The following is a 13,953-nucleotide window of genomic DNA, read 5'->3' as shown; positions in this document are numbered from 1 at the left end:
AGCTGTCAGATAGTTTAACTAAAATACATCTCCACGATGGCTCCATGGAGTCAGGAGGCCTCCAGCTTGCCACAAGGGCCCCCTGCCCCCTGGACTTCATAGGCTGCTTTGGAAAATGTCAGCTCCTAGCACCAAAGGGTTTAATCTGAAGATCATCATTAATGAAAGAGAAAGATGAGGTTTGCATACATGTCCCCTTTCAGTGAGAAGTGTTGGAATTTGAGGACATGAGTATATACAGAAAAAGAAAAGTCAGAGGTGTTCTTTTTTGTTTTGTTTTTCTCCCTGATGGCTTAATTCAGTGATAAATGTACCATGATCAGAATAAACACACCAGGTCCTTATCCTTTACTACCCACTTTGTAAATACTTGAGATGTGTTCATTTTGCAAAATAAAGTCCATTTCTCATCATCCAGGTCTCAATTTTCTTCATTATATTATGTTGCCAGGCCATCATAACCTTTCAATTCTCAAAATAGCAAATATAACATCCATTTGTTTCCACCCCTTGGCATAGATAGTTGAAGATTTCTCATTTTTAGCACCAAGGGGTTGAATGACAGCATCTCTTCTCCCAAAGCCAAATTCTAATCTATATGTACAATTTCAGAGCCTCATCAAAAATTTTTTTACACAGGAGAAAAAGTGCATGAGTCTCACCGGCGTGTACATTCCTTGCACATGGGTCAAAAGAAACTGCAGTAAGTCTATTTTATGTAAGTTGGAGCTGCATTTGCTAACATGACATACAGTTCTCATCACTAAAAAATAAATACTACTGCAATATAAACAAAATCATAAAAGGACATTCGACGTTTTAACATCTGAGAAAAAGCTATTTCACGTAAAACTGAAAGTAAAACAAATCGAAACAAATGAGGTGAACACCTGTTCACCTCGGTATACAGATTTTGGTGAAAAACAGGATAGTTACACCTGTCTACATTCTTCAGCCATCAGAGGTGATAATATCAGGAAGGGGAAGAGGTTTCCAAGCACAGGGGAAATAAAATGCTCTCTGGTGCAAATCATATCGGAGACCCTTAAGTCATCTACTCTGCTGTGCACATGCCTCCCTCCTTGGCAGAACAATGTTCCTTTGCCAATAAGAGCCTGTGATATCTGGACATCCACGTGGAACACCAGGCTTCCTCTGCAGTACTGAACAGGAATTTAAATTTATAAATGTACCTGTCTATCTTAACAGTTGTTCAGTCCTTCTCTCAAATGCTTCCTAATGAATTCCAGCCGGATCTTACTGATACATACCTATTTTATGCACTCAGCTGATATGCTTTACTAAGATTCTGCATATGCACATCACCACGCGTCCACAGTTGCTTGTTCTGAATTAAAAACTAAATCTTCTTAGTCTAATTAGTTTTTGATTTATCGTCTAGAAAGTTAAAAAATGTACCTAGCATCATTTAGCCTTCACTGTTAGGGAAAAACAAAAATTAAAAGATCAAAAGATGACAGTTGGTGCACAAATGAACAATGGTGGGCTCATGACTTTCAAAGATTGTAAAATTACCTCTTAAAGTTGCTATAATAGTAAGACAGTAGCAGCAACAGCATGAGACCTTAAGACTGAGATACAATTTCATGCAAAAACAAAAATGTCGAGTGTGTCTGCGTATATGTGTATTCTCATGTGGGTGAAAGGCGGCGAGGGGTGAAGACCTTGGACTGGTCTGGGATGTCTGAAGGTGCTCCTGCATTTGTAAGAGTTAGGACTGCTGTGATGTCCAGGAATCATTTTCAGTAATAAACCTAAGATGACAGTGAAGTAGCAGAAGTAAAGAGACTTATTCTCGTCCACTTGCAGAGTAGGAAAATTGAGGGAAGTGCGGCCGCCTCTCATTGTCCATGCAGTCCATACCGTCCTCATCATCTGTGGGCAGGAAATAGCTATTTTAATTTTATGTTAATTTTTTGCAACATAATCTCTGGTCTATGTAGCTCTAACTCCTAACATAATAAAGATTAACAGAGGCTAATGCTCCCAGAAACTTGTGTCTCTCAATAGAACATACAATGGATACACTTACCTCAAAAACCATCTCATTTTCAAACATATAATCTATGAAGAAAAAATACTATCAAATCATTTCCTTCATGACACTAACATTTCAAGACTCAAAACCGTGAAAAACTATTGAAGAAAAGATTCATGTCGATGTATGGCAATAGTGTAATTAGCCTCCAATTAAAATAAATAAATGGAAAAAAAATTTTTTAAATAAAAAGGAACAGACGATCTTCAGTTACCTTTAATTTCATGATATCATGCTGGTCAAAATTATAAAGTCAAGGAATCCAACGGCACTCAAAGTTATCTGCTAATATTTTCAATATCAATCTGTCTTGAAATGCTTGTATTTCTTCTTCATGGCACTTTCGGTGTGATTAAGTTTATTTGTGATTCCATTTCATCTGAGCCCCTGATTACATGGTTAAGATTTTACATTCTTTACATCTAACACCTGCTCTAACTCACCAGTCCTAATTTTCCTATGATAAAACCTTAGACTAGATAGAATAAAGAGAGTAGGTCAAGCAAAGAGAGGAAAAGATGTCAGCATCGTAGGCACTAGTTCGTCAGGAAACGGACTGGCAGATTTGAAAGGCATGGAGAGACTGTTTTCATTTAAGCAGTTCCCCCCCTCTGCTCCTCTCTTTTTCTGGCATTTGCAGATTACAAAGGCTCACCCCACCTTTTCCCATAACTATTTGATGAGTAAAATCTTGCAGTGTCAGAATGCTCTTCCTTCTTGGGGTCATGAATTCAGTCACTCGGCCCACAACGTTCCCTGTGATCTGCTCTGGGCTCTGAACAAAGTCCCTCCTGTCCTCGGGGCTCACTGTCTGTAGGGGAGGTGCCCCATTAAATCCCTCTGTCCACTCAAAGTGCCTTTGGTCATATGCTATCCTATATAAAATAAGTGAGAGTCTTTCAAATACCCAACCTTCTTTCCTTTGAGCAAAATAATTCCCTTTCCTCAATACGTGTTACCAATTCTTTTAATTTTCCGGCCTCTCCACAGAACGGGAGAAGGAACCCAGGCCAGACCCTGCTGTATCGTGGGCACTGACCCTGTCACACAAGAAGGATGTTGCTCTGCACTCCTCTCAAGAGTAACGAACACTGCTGCCCTTTCCTTTCTTCACTGTTCTTTTCAGAATCCTACTTTTTTTAACTAAAAGATTCTTTAAAATTCTATTTACTTATTCTTGGCGGTCCTGGGTCTCGGCTGCTGAGCAAGCTTCACTCTAGTTGCGGCGAGTGGGGGCTGCTCGTCAGTTACGGTGTAGCGGCTTCTCTTGTTGCAGAGCGTGGGCTCTGGGGGTTGTGGGCTCAGCAGTGGTGGCCCCCAGACTCAGCAGTTGTGGCGCACGGGCTTAGTTGCTCCGAGGCATGGGGATCCTCCTGGACCAGGGATTGAACCCATCTCCTCCACTGGCAGGCAGATTCTTCACTTCTGAGCCACCAGGGAAAACCCAGCACTCTATTTTTAACAGAAGATTCGGGAGCTGGGTTCAATCCCTGGGTTGGGACGATCCCCTGGAGAAGAGAACAACTACCCACTCCAGTATTCTGACCTCAGGGTCACAAAGAGTTGGACACAACTGAGTGACTTTCACATCATCAGAAATGGGATCAAGTTGCTAACCAAAATTTGTAGCCTTGAACATCCCAGAAAATATCATTTTATTAGGTAGGACACAATCCATCAAGAAGGAGTTGTGGTTTCCTGCTCCTTGTAAACCCTCCTCCTGCAAACAGACCTTTTAAACTCAGCATTCCAGATAGCACTGTGATTTAGGGAAATCTCTGCATCCTTATAAAATAACTGGTTAGGTACCAAGCAAACCACAGGCACCTTTTACATCAAATACTTTCCACAGCATTTTCAGATATGCTAAAGATGGAAGACACAGGATGGCATATCTGTTTTGAGTCATGAACTATAAAAACTCTCTAGAGCAGCGGTCCCCAACCTTTTTGGCACCAGGGGCCAGTTTCGTGGAACATAACTTTTCCATGGACCAGGCAGTGGGGGATGGTTTCGAGATGATTCAAGTGCATTTATTATGCACCTTATTTCTAATCTTATGACGCCACTGATCCGACAGGAGGTCCTGGTCTGTAGCCCGGAGGTTGGGGATCCCCTGCTCTAGCAGAAAGGCAGCTGAAACCTTAACATTCAGACTCCGCCAATCACATTGCAAAGAACAGTTCTCCCCACTAGCAGCTTTGTTTCGCTGGGTGTGTTTTGGCACAGTGAACAGAAAGCATGTGTGAGAAGCCTGATGCTGTCTGGCCTCGGACTCAGAAGGACTTGCCCAGCTCCCTGGGTTGCAACCAGGATTTGCACCAAGGTGGGAAGAATTGGAGACCAGAGCAGTCAGGCTTGTGACAGGAGGAGGGGTTGGATTTCCTTTTCGAGGATTATTATTGCTATGAGGCAGCAAAGTTAAGAGAAACTTTTCATTCTGACACTTTAGGAACAAGTTAATCCCATTTCTGAACATAAGTATAAATCTCATGGATAACCTTGCGAGGGCCCCACATCTGGATCTTCTTTAAAGTCAGTTACATCACCTTCTCCATTTCCCTCCTTTTCTTTTGAACGCGGCATTAGTGAGAGACAAGTCTCTGATCATGGCCCCAAGAGGAACTGTGAGTCAGGGAAGTGCTGGGACAGGAATGAGGGGTTCCCCTGAGCCCTTGGTACTGTGCACACCAGTGGGGGGCTGAGGAAGAAGGAGCACTCCAGGGAAGTGCCAGCTGACAGGACAGCCGGCTGCCCCAGCCAGGCCTTCACACCCAGTCAATGCATATAAATGCATTCCCACTCAGGAAGCAGGTTCAGAGGGAACAGTGATGATAATGGACATGAACTGTGCAAAAAACCCAAATAGCACACCCCTGGGAAAAAGAAACAGCATGATCAACCTATATTATACAACCGAATCCCTGGATCCAGGCAGCATTAGTTGCCTGATTTCCTTAGAACATTAACCAAAGTAATTATATGGCAGCAAAAGCTCAAAGAAATCCCCTTTTTCTCTAAGAGGAAGGCAGAGGACCATTAATGGATGTAAAGCAAGAAGACACATTCCAAAATCTGCTCAATTAATTAACACCAGCGAGGACAATCTGGCATATTACTGCAGCTGTTTGTAAAAAAGGAACATTTGCCTCTAACTGCTGATTTGTTCTAAAAAATAACTCCATTCTGTTCTACAAAAGCAAGGTGGCAAGTGGGGAGACAATCGCTAACTTAATGGTCCTACTGCGGCCTTTTGTGAACAAAACCTCTGTGCTTTTAGCAGCTTCAGAGCTGCATTGGTCTCTCACCAGCAACACTATTCAAAGCTGCAAGAAGAAAAGATTATGTTAAATGTAATCACAGTTCACGGCTTCACAGATTTTCCTTTGATCCGCCTCTTAAGGGGATTTAGGATATACCCACGGATCACCCAAGTGAAAACACTGCCCTTGTGCCCAGAAGAAGCCAGCTGCTGCAGACCGTAAGCACTGAGGCCACGCCCTGAGGCAGGGATCCAGCCCCACGGCCTGGCCCTGGGAGCCACGCTGGGCTGAGCCGCAGAGGACAGCCTGGCTGGTGCCCACCCCTTGGCCACAGCCCACCCCACTGAACTCTCTCATCTGACTTCTCTCTAGAAACCTTGAATCAGAAACTAAGACAAGCAGGTACACAGGGCCGTCCTGCCCCTAGACTGGGGTACACTCTTGTCAGTCCAGATGCTGCTGGAGGCATGTTCTGGGGCCACCTAGGGCTCAGTGTCAGGGAAGGGTCCCGCCTCACAGCCAGCATCACAGTTCAGCAGCCCCTTCCCCATGCCCCTCCACTCATGGTCGCTCTTTTTTGCTAGGGTTTTACCTATCATCACTCTTCACATAGTGGGTCACATATCAAAGGACACTATGGTTGTGGTTAACCTGATGCTTCAATAAAATGAAAAATAGGGTTATTTAAACCTACAGAACTCAGGGTGCCTTTCCTAAAGAGATGGCTTCTCAGGCACACACAGCGAGTGACCTGCCACATTCCAGAACTAGTGTGGGTGCTGGGAGACAAAGCAGGGCCCAAGGTCAGGGCTTTTTCAATCCACCTTTCTCTTCCACACTGCTATTTTCCTTACTTTCTGGAATAAAATTTGCACTCATAGTTTTGCATTTACATGGCCTACCTATCTCTATGACTCTCAAAACAGCACATTTAGCTTGTCCTAAGAGTTAGAGTCCACGAATACCAAAAGGTCTATTTAACCTCACCAAGCTCCATATGAAATTGCATAAGGACGCCAGCCAAACACAAATTCTGGGCTGGGATGGGCAGCAGCACTGTCTGGAGGGAGCGGGGCCTCCTCCCGGCCCAGGCCTCACTAGAGTCTGTTTCTTTACTCACTTAACACGTATTCATTGACTACGTATGCTGAGCCAGGTACGGGGCTAGCAGCGAATAAGACAAACCAAATCCTTCTTCTCAGAGCTACCGTTGTTCAAGCTGGAGAAAGAGACAGTAAAACAAACTAACAAATTAACCAGAAGGATTCCAGCAAGCAAAGGTGTCAATGTACAGAATTAGGGGGTGGGGATATGGGGTCTGAGGGGCTGCACTGTTTTTAAGGTAAGGAGGCTAAAGAAAGTGCTCTGATACAGTGACATGTAGAGGTCTGAAGGACAAGTGAGAATTATTCGTGCGTCTATCTGGGAAAAGAGAATTCCAGGCAGAGCACGGTAAACACACAGCCCTGAGGCACACTGTGTGTTCACAGTGGGGCTGGAACCCAGGGACTGCAGGGAAGACAGACAGGATGAGGCCAGAGAGGGGGCAGGGCAGCCAGTGTCGGCAGCTGGGTTTACAGTGCAGCTGGGAGGCTCCTGGAGGGCTTGAAGCAGGAGGAGGATGTGGTCTGACTACAACTAAGGTTATATGCAAATGAGGAGGCCCCCAAAATGCTCTCTCGTGGGAAGGACTTCTAGGCTAGTCCAACAAACGGTGTTGCCCAGAATTTCAGACAATTAAATTGTATCACCAACAGCCCACACTGGGCCAGGGAAAACCTTGCCGTGGCTGTGCCCACTGCTCCCCTTTAGCTGGTCCTTAGCTGACTGCCCACCACTCCACAGGCCTTCTAACATCTTCAGCTCTCAGAGACTCTGATTCTAGCAACGAAGCCCTTCACCCACCACTGGTGACAAAACGAGCAAGGCCTCAATATACTGCCATTTCATACTTTGACCAACTTTACCACTGGCTAAGCTGTGACTCCTGCTCCTGACTACAGCTAATACTAACTGTGGGACTTGGAAAAGCTCCTCTTCTCTCTGGGTTTTAATTTTTTCCCTTACAAAATGAAAGTTGAGAGGCTCTTAAATTCTTGGAAGTCTAAAGAAAGAAAAGTATATATGCACACATAATTACATTTTTCATTTCACAGTATTTATGATCCTGCTTTTTTGTCAGCCATAGGTCTCAGATTAAAAACCCAGCCTAGACGACTCCTATTTTGCCTTTCAAAGCTGCAATCAATTGACCACATCCACCGTGGCAACAGTACTTCAATCTTCCCTCTCATGGACGCTCAGTGTAAATCAGCACTATCAGCTAGTTTGCTTTTTAAAAAGGAAAAGAGAGGAGAGGAAATGTAGAGCAGGATATAACAGAAAAAAAAAGGAGGAAAAACTAATATGATGTTATTGTGTGAGCCACAAGATGTGTGATTTGAGGAAATCTTCTAGCTATCCAAATTTGTCCCTGAAACTCAATTTTGTCCTCACTCCTAAACTAATGATGACAGATACAGGCCTTTGTCAACAGGCAAGAATGCCTATAAATTACATTTTATAAACTTTTCTTCCCATTAAGGGAAAGGTATTCATTAAAATATGGGGAACACACTAGTACCTGTGGAATGATTTTAAGTGGTGCATGAACGTATAGTTTCAATAAATTTGTAATTTAACTTATCAAAAACTATTAGCAAACTAAATGATTTCTTCACAGATATTAATGCTTAAGACAAAGCTAAGCAAAAAAGGGTGATTCAGTTTAAAGTGGATTTTAAAAAACCGCTAAGTAAGCACGAGACCAGAATCACCAAAATCCTGAAGGCAGTGTCTGAATGAGCAGTGGGAAATAAGGGGGGTCTTCATTTCAGCATCCTTTTAGTTGAGGTCAAAATAATTTACTGGAGAATGGTAGGGAAGAATTAGCTTCCCTGGTTGCTCACTGGTAAAGAATCCACCTGCCAATGCAGCAGATGCAAGTTCGATCCCTGGGTCTGGAAGATCTCCTAGAGAAGGAAATGGCAGCCTCCTCCAGTATTCTTGCCCAGGAAATCCCATGGACAGAGGAGCTAGCGGGCCAGTCCTTAGGGTTGCAAAGAGTGGGACACAACTTAGCGACTCAGCACACGTGCACGCAGAAAAGAGCTAGCTGGTCTAAAATTTAGCCTTTAATTCTCAAGTCTACAATTTTCCCAGATATAATTTTTACTCAAAAAACCTTTTCTCTTAGCTACCTGTCTTTAAGTATTTCCACTGAGAACCCCATGTTCTTAAAAGGAATAGAATTACATCACTATGGAATTTGAACGAGAAAATCATCAGTTTTAAATGGCTGTTTTCTTCAATTATATTGGAACATTATCAACTGCCTTCTAGATTTACTTACATTTTTCAGGTGGTGTTATTGTAATAGTCTGAGCTGTAAATTCTTCATCAAAATATCTGGTGTCTGTCTCAGATGTTACTTGAGGCTTAAAGGGAGGTACAAGCTGTAAGAAGCAAAAGGGTACTATTAAGAGGCTTTAATTTAGGCAAATACATTTCTAAGATAAAACCAGAGAGCGCGTACTGAACGAGCAGCGTATGAGGTTAGACCTCTCGCTCACTGTACAAGGCACGTGTGTCTTTGCCTTCATGGTCAGAGGTATTTGGCTTCATGGTTAAGTCTAAACAGAGAACAGTAGATACTTGGTTGTTCTATGTAACATTCGAGGGGTTATGTGAAATAGAACAAGTGAAAGTCAAAGAAAAAAATGGGAAGAGGATATTGAAAAGTCTGTCCCAATATTTTTCCCTAGGAAAGTACATACAAAACCAATGGATCTGGACTGCTGTCACAGAACACAGGGTCTTCCTGCTACAGGAAAAGCACTTGCTGGCTTTCTCTAGCTCTTCCAGGTGCCTGGCTGAACAGGTTATTATTAAAAATGCAACTTAATAACACAGTTATTACCTAGGTCACAAATAGAGCACCGCCTCTGGACCTGGCAAAGGGGCTTGTGGCAGCCCCTGAAGTAATGTGCAAACATTTCATAGATTTGATCAGCTCCTCAAAGAGAACCATGACCCAAAAGATTAGGAGGAACTACTCTAAGGGTTGAGAGGACTGACTCATTTGCCTCCAACTGCAGCAGGCACGCAGTGGGGGAAAAGTCCTGGGCTGCTGAAGGTTACAGAATCCTGAGCCCTGTAAAGCTCTGCGTCGGTAGCCTCCACTGGCCAGTGGGACTGGAGCCAGGAGGGGGCTCCTGCTTCTCAGGGCTCCCAGCCTCACAGGTGAGAGTCTACAGGTTTCTTTAACACAGGGAGCCCAGCCCCAGAGCATACTCTTTGACGAATACCACTCTGATGAACGGTGGTATTCATTCTGATGCTCTGATGCATACCATGAAGACAGAAAAATGAAAAACAGAATGACAGAAATTACTGTTTTATAAAAATTTTACAGAAACAAATACCCAACTGGCATCACTCAATGCACTTTCCACACTTACTGTCACCAAATTTATGTTAAATAGCAAGACAAAGATCTTTAAATTATTCTCTAGATGGACTATGCTTTAATAAACCAAGGGGTAAGCAAAGTTAAAAGCATGTTTTCAAAATAAAGGACTGCATTTCAGTTTATAGCACGCTATAAAGCATTTGAAATTTCTTTTCTTCTGAACATTCTTTCTCTATGCCCCCAATACAGAGATATTCTGAAGTCTCTATCACTAGCAAGCACTCTTTCTTGGGGGGACTGAATCAAATTCAGGTTGCACTGATCAGCTGTTGCTAAGATGTTGCTAAGATAACAACACATTTCCAGCTGCTCTGTCAGGATGACTGGACACAAGCAAGCAGTTCACACCACTGATGGAAATCGTCCCTCTTCTATTCATTCAAAAGTGCAATCTCACACTGCTTTATCCTCCTTCAAAAGACTTTTCAACATCTCACACATACACACGTGCATCACCATTACACCTCCTCCTCAATAAAATAAAAGTTCCCCGAGAACATGATTCTGCAAATCCCTCAATGGCATCACAGACATACATATAAGAACACCAGTGGTGACAGTGACTGCAGAATTCGGGGTTTTCCTTCAAGAAAACAGAGGGGATATCTGCCTTTCTTGCAGGCAACTAGAAGACAGGGATTTTGGCTGTAACTTTCTTTCTGATTCGCCATTCTACAAATGTTCCAAAAACAGGTCTCACCCTTCTAATAAGAAATTAAGCACAAGAAATTCTTAGAGCAGAAACGGCTTCTACTGAGAATGCAGACTAGGTTTTGCTTATCTCTGCCCACCCTTCCCATCTGTTTCCTTCTGATGGCAGAAACTTAAATCTGCCTTCATGTTAAGGGAAACATGTTATCTTTTTAGATGAGAGAGAGAATGGCCACCTGAGACTTAAAAAAAAAAAAAACTGAAACGAACTTTATGCAGTTTTCACACTACTACAGGGAGCTCAAACTAGTCTTCATTCAAATATGATACCGCATTACCTGACCACCTTTCTCAGACACCTGCCCTCCCCCGCCCATCACTTTCTATCCTCACACTGCTTTCTCTTCAAAAAACTTTTCAACATCTGATGCATATCTACCTATATATACACACAGAAAAAATACAGGCTTATTGTCATCATAATTGTGTCTCCTCCCCAATAAAATACAAGTTCCATGAGAGCAAGTCCTTGTAAAGAAGATTTACTGAGGTATGGTTGACATAAATTGTAAATATATCTTAATATAAGACTATACAAAAAAGTATACAATTTCATGTTTTGACATATGTATACACCCATGCAATAAAGAGAGTGAACTCACCCATTACTTGTAGATGTTCTCTCATAACCCTGTGTAATCCCCTCCTCTTTTCTATTCACCTGCAGGCAATAGCTGATTTGCTTTCTGTCATGAATGATTTGCGTATATTTTCTCAATGTCTATGTATTTGGAATCAAATAGTGTGTATTCTTCATCTGGTTGTTTTCACTTAGCATGATTATTTTGACACTCATCCACGTCACTGCATGTATTGACAGCTCATCCATTTTACTGCTGGGTAATTTTCGTTGTTCAGTCTCTCAGTCATGTCCTATTCTTTGCAATCCCATGGACTGCAGCAGGCCAGGCTTCCCTGTCCTTCACTATATTCTGGAGTCCGCTCAAACTAATGTCCATTGAGTCGATGATGCCTTGCAACCATCTCATTCTCTGTTGACCCCTTCTCCTCCTGCCCTCAATCTTTCCTAGCATCAGGGTTTTTCCAATGAGTCAGTTCTTCATATTAAGTAAGCAAAGTACTGGAGTTTCAGCTTTAGCATCAGTGAGTGCTTCCAATGAATATTCAGGACTGATTTCCTTTAGGAGTGACTGGTTTGATCTCCTTGCAGTCCAAGCGACGCTCAAGAGTCTTCTCCAGCACCACAGTTCGAAAGCATCAATTCTTCGGTGCTCAGCATTCTTTATACTCCCAACTCTCACATCCATACACGACTACTGGAAAAACCATAGCTTTGACTAGACGGATCTTTGCTGGCAAAGTAACGGCTCTGCTTTTTAATACGCTGTTTAGGTTGGTCACTGTTTTTCTTTCAAGGAGCAAGCGTCTTTTAATTTCATGGCTGCAGTCACCATCTGCAGTGATTTTGGGAGCCTAAGAAAATAAAATCTGTCACTGTTTCCATTTTCCCCCCATCTATTTGCCATGAAGTGATAGGACTGGATGCCATGATCTTCGTTTTGTGAATGTTGAGTTTCAAGCCAGCTTTTTCATCCTCCTTTTTCACCTTCATGAAGAGACTCTTTAGCTCCTCTTCGTTTTCTGCCATTAGAATGATATCAACTGCGTATCTGAAGTTACTGATATTTTTCCAAGCAATCTTGATTCCAGCTTGTGATTCATCCAGCCCAGCATTTCACATGATATACTCTGCATATAAATTAAACAAGCAGGGTGACAATATACAGCCTTGATGTACTCCTTTCCCAATTTGGAACCAGTCTGTTGTTCCATGTCCGGTTCTAACTGTTGCTTTTTGATCTGCATACAGGTTTCTCAGGAGGCAGGTAAGATGGTCTTGTATTCCCATCTCTTGAAGAATTTTCCACAGTTTGTTGTGATCCACACAGTCAAAGGCTTTAAGGTAGTCAATGAAGCAGAAATAGATGTTTTTCTGGAATTCACTTATTTCTTCTATGATCCAACAGATGTTGGCAATTTGATCTCTGGTTCCTCAGCCTTTTCTAAATCCAGTGTATGAAGCCTCCTCAGACAATCACTTTGCCTTGCTGCATTTCTTTTTCTTGGGGATGGGTTCGGTCACCACTTCCTGTATAATGTTACAAACCTTCGTCCATAGTTCTTCAGGCACACTATCAGATCTAATCCCTTGAATCTAGAATGGCCTAGGGGTTTTCCCTACTTTCTTCAATTAAATCTGAATTTTGCAATAAGGAATTCATGATCTTGAGCCACAATCAGCTCCTAGTCTTATTTTTGCCGACTTAAAGGTGACATAGATTATGGAACTTTAATTGCCATTTTAATTAAATAAATGTGGTTATCTCATACAGCATTCTGTAATGACATACATGGATCAAAAGTACTGGGAACACAGACCCTGACAGGAAAAACTGTCAACTATTAAATGCTTAGATTTGCCGTAGGTACTAATCTGGTGCTATAGCTCCGCCTCTTTAAAATAACTTAAGAGAGTAACTAAAATTAGGCCAAGATCCTGATTTATTTAATCTCTAATTCTTCTGAAAAGCTGATTTTATGGTTTGTGAGTGTGTGTGTGCACACCTGTGTATTCCAATATACGCAGGTATTGGAAAAATGGGAATATGGAAAGAGGATTTATTTCAGACAAAACTAACAGATCTATGACAAACAAGATTTAATTATATTATCTGCCAAGCTTCTCCATGCCAATTATCCCTACAGATGACCAGAAACTCAAGAACTATTTTTTACTTTTGCAAAATTACTATACAATAGTAATTCATGTCCATGATGTTCACTTTGATTTCATAAAAACATGCACCAAGGGATCCAAGGTATATATCACACTAATATACAATTATTATATCATAAATTGACCCCAACAAAATGACTATTTTAGCTATGACTCTTTGCGAGTCATACTATATTTTAGCTATAACACACATTTAAATATTTAATTAATACATCTGGAACTTAGAAGGGCTTTTGACTGTGGGTCTGTGGATAGGTGATACTATTCACAAGCATCCACAGGCACAAGGCATATTTGAAGATTTCAGTAATACTTGGAGAAGAGCTGCTTATAAAGGTAAAAGTGTTCTCATTAGTGAAATGAAGAGGGCCTTACTGAATGCTTCTGTGATAGTGAGGACAGGCAAACTGCACGCATTATAAATTCAGGGTTCACCAAGAGCCTGCTGAAACAATGTACTCTTTATCCCTCCTCCAGGAGATTTCATAGGTATTGTCCGCAGCAGCAGTGTGGCAGCCACTCATTACTATTTCTGATTAGAAATGTTCAAGAACATGGGCAAAAGTTAAATGAATATGTAAATTGGGGATAAATTTTATATATATAGGCAATTTTCAACTTATAAACCAGCCTATATGTACATTGGAGAAAA

The 13,953-nt window shown here is 42.0% G+C and overlaps 1 protein-coding gene across 1 annotated transcript in view; it reads right to left on the bottom strand.

Annotated features, from left to right (window-relative positions):
* Positions 1-1,490: 1,490 nt before the first annotated feature.
* AKT3 (AKT serine/threonine kinase 3) overlaps positions 1,491-13,953 on the bottom strand; it is a 139,167-nt gene continuing 126,704 nt past the window's right edge. Inside the window, exons 12-13 of the mRNA XM_052653829.1 lie at positions 8,714-8,816; positions 1,491-1,896 (exon numbers count right to left, since the gene is read on the bottom strand). Of these exons, the coding sequence (XP_052509789.1) occupies positions 1,811-1,896; positions 8,714-8,816 (189 nt within the window). The 3' untranslated portion in view covers positions 1,491-1,810. The remainder of the gene's footprint in view (positions 1,897-8,713; positions 8,817-13,953) is intronic.

The sequence above is a fragment of the Budorcas taxicolor genome, chromosome 16, assembly GCF_023091745.1.
Source record: "Budorcas taxicolor isolate Tak-1 chromosome 16, Takin1.1, whole genome shotgun sequence".
NCBI classification, from domain to species: domain Eukaryota; kingdom Metazoa; phylum Chordata; class Mammalia; order Artiodactyla; family Bovidae; genus Budorcas; species Budorcas taxicolor.
This window is presented reverse-complemented; position numbering and strand designations above follow the sequence as displayed.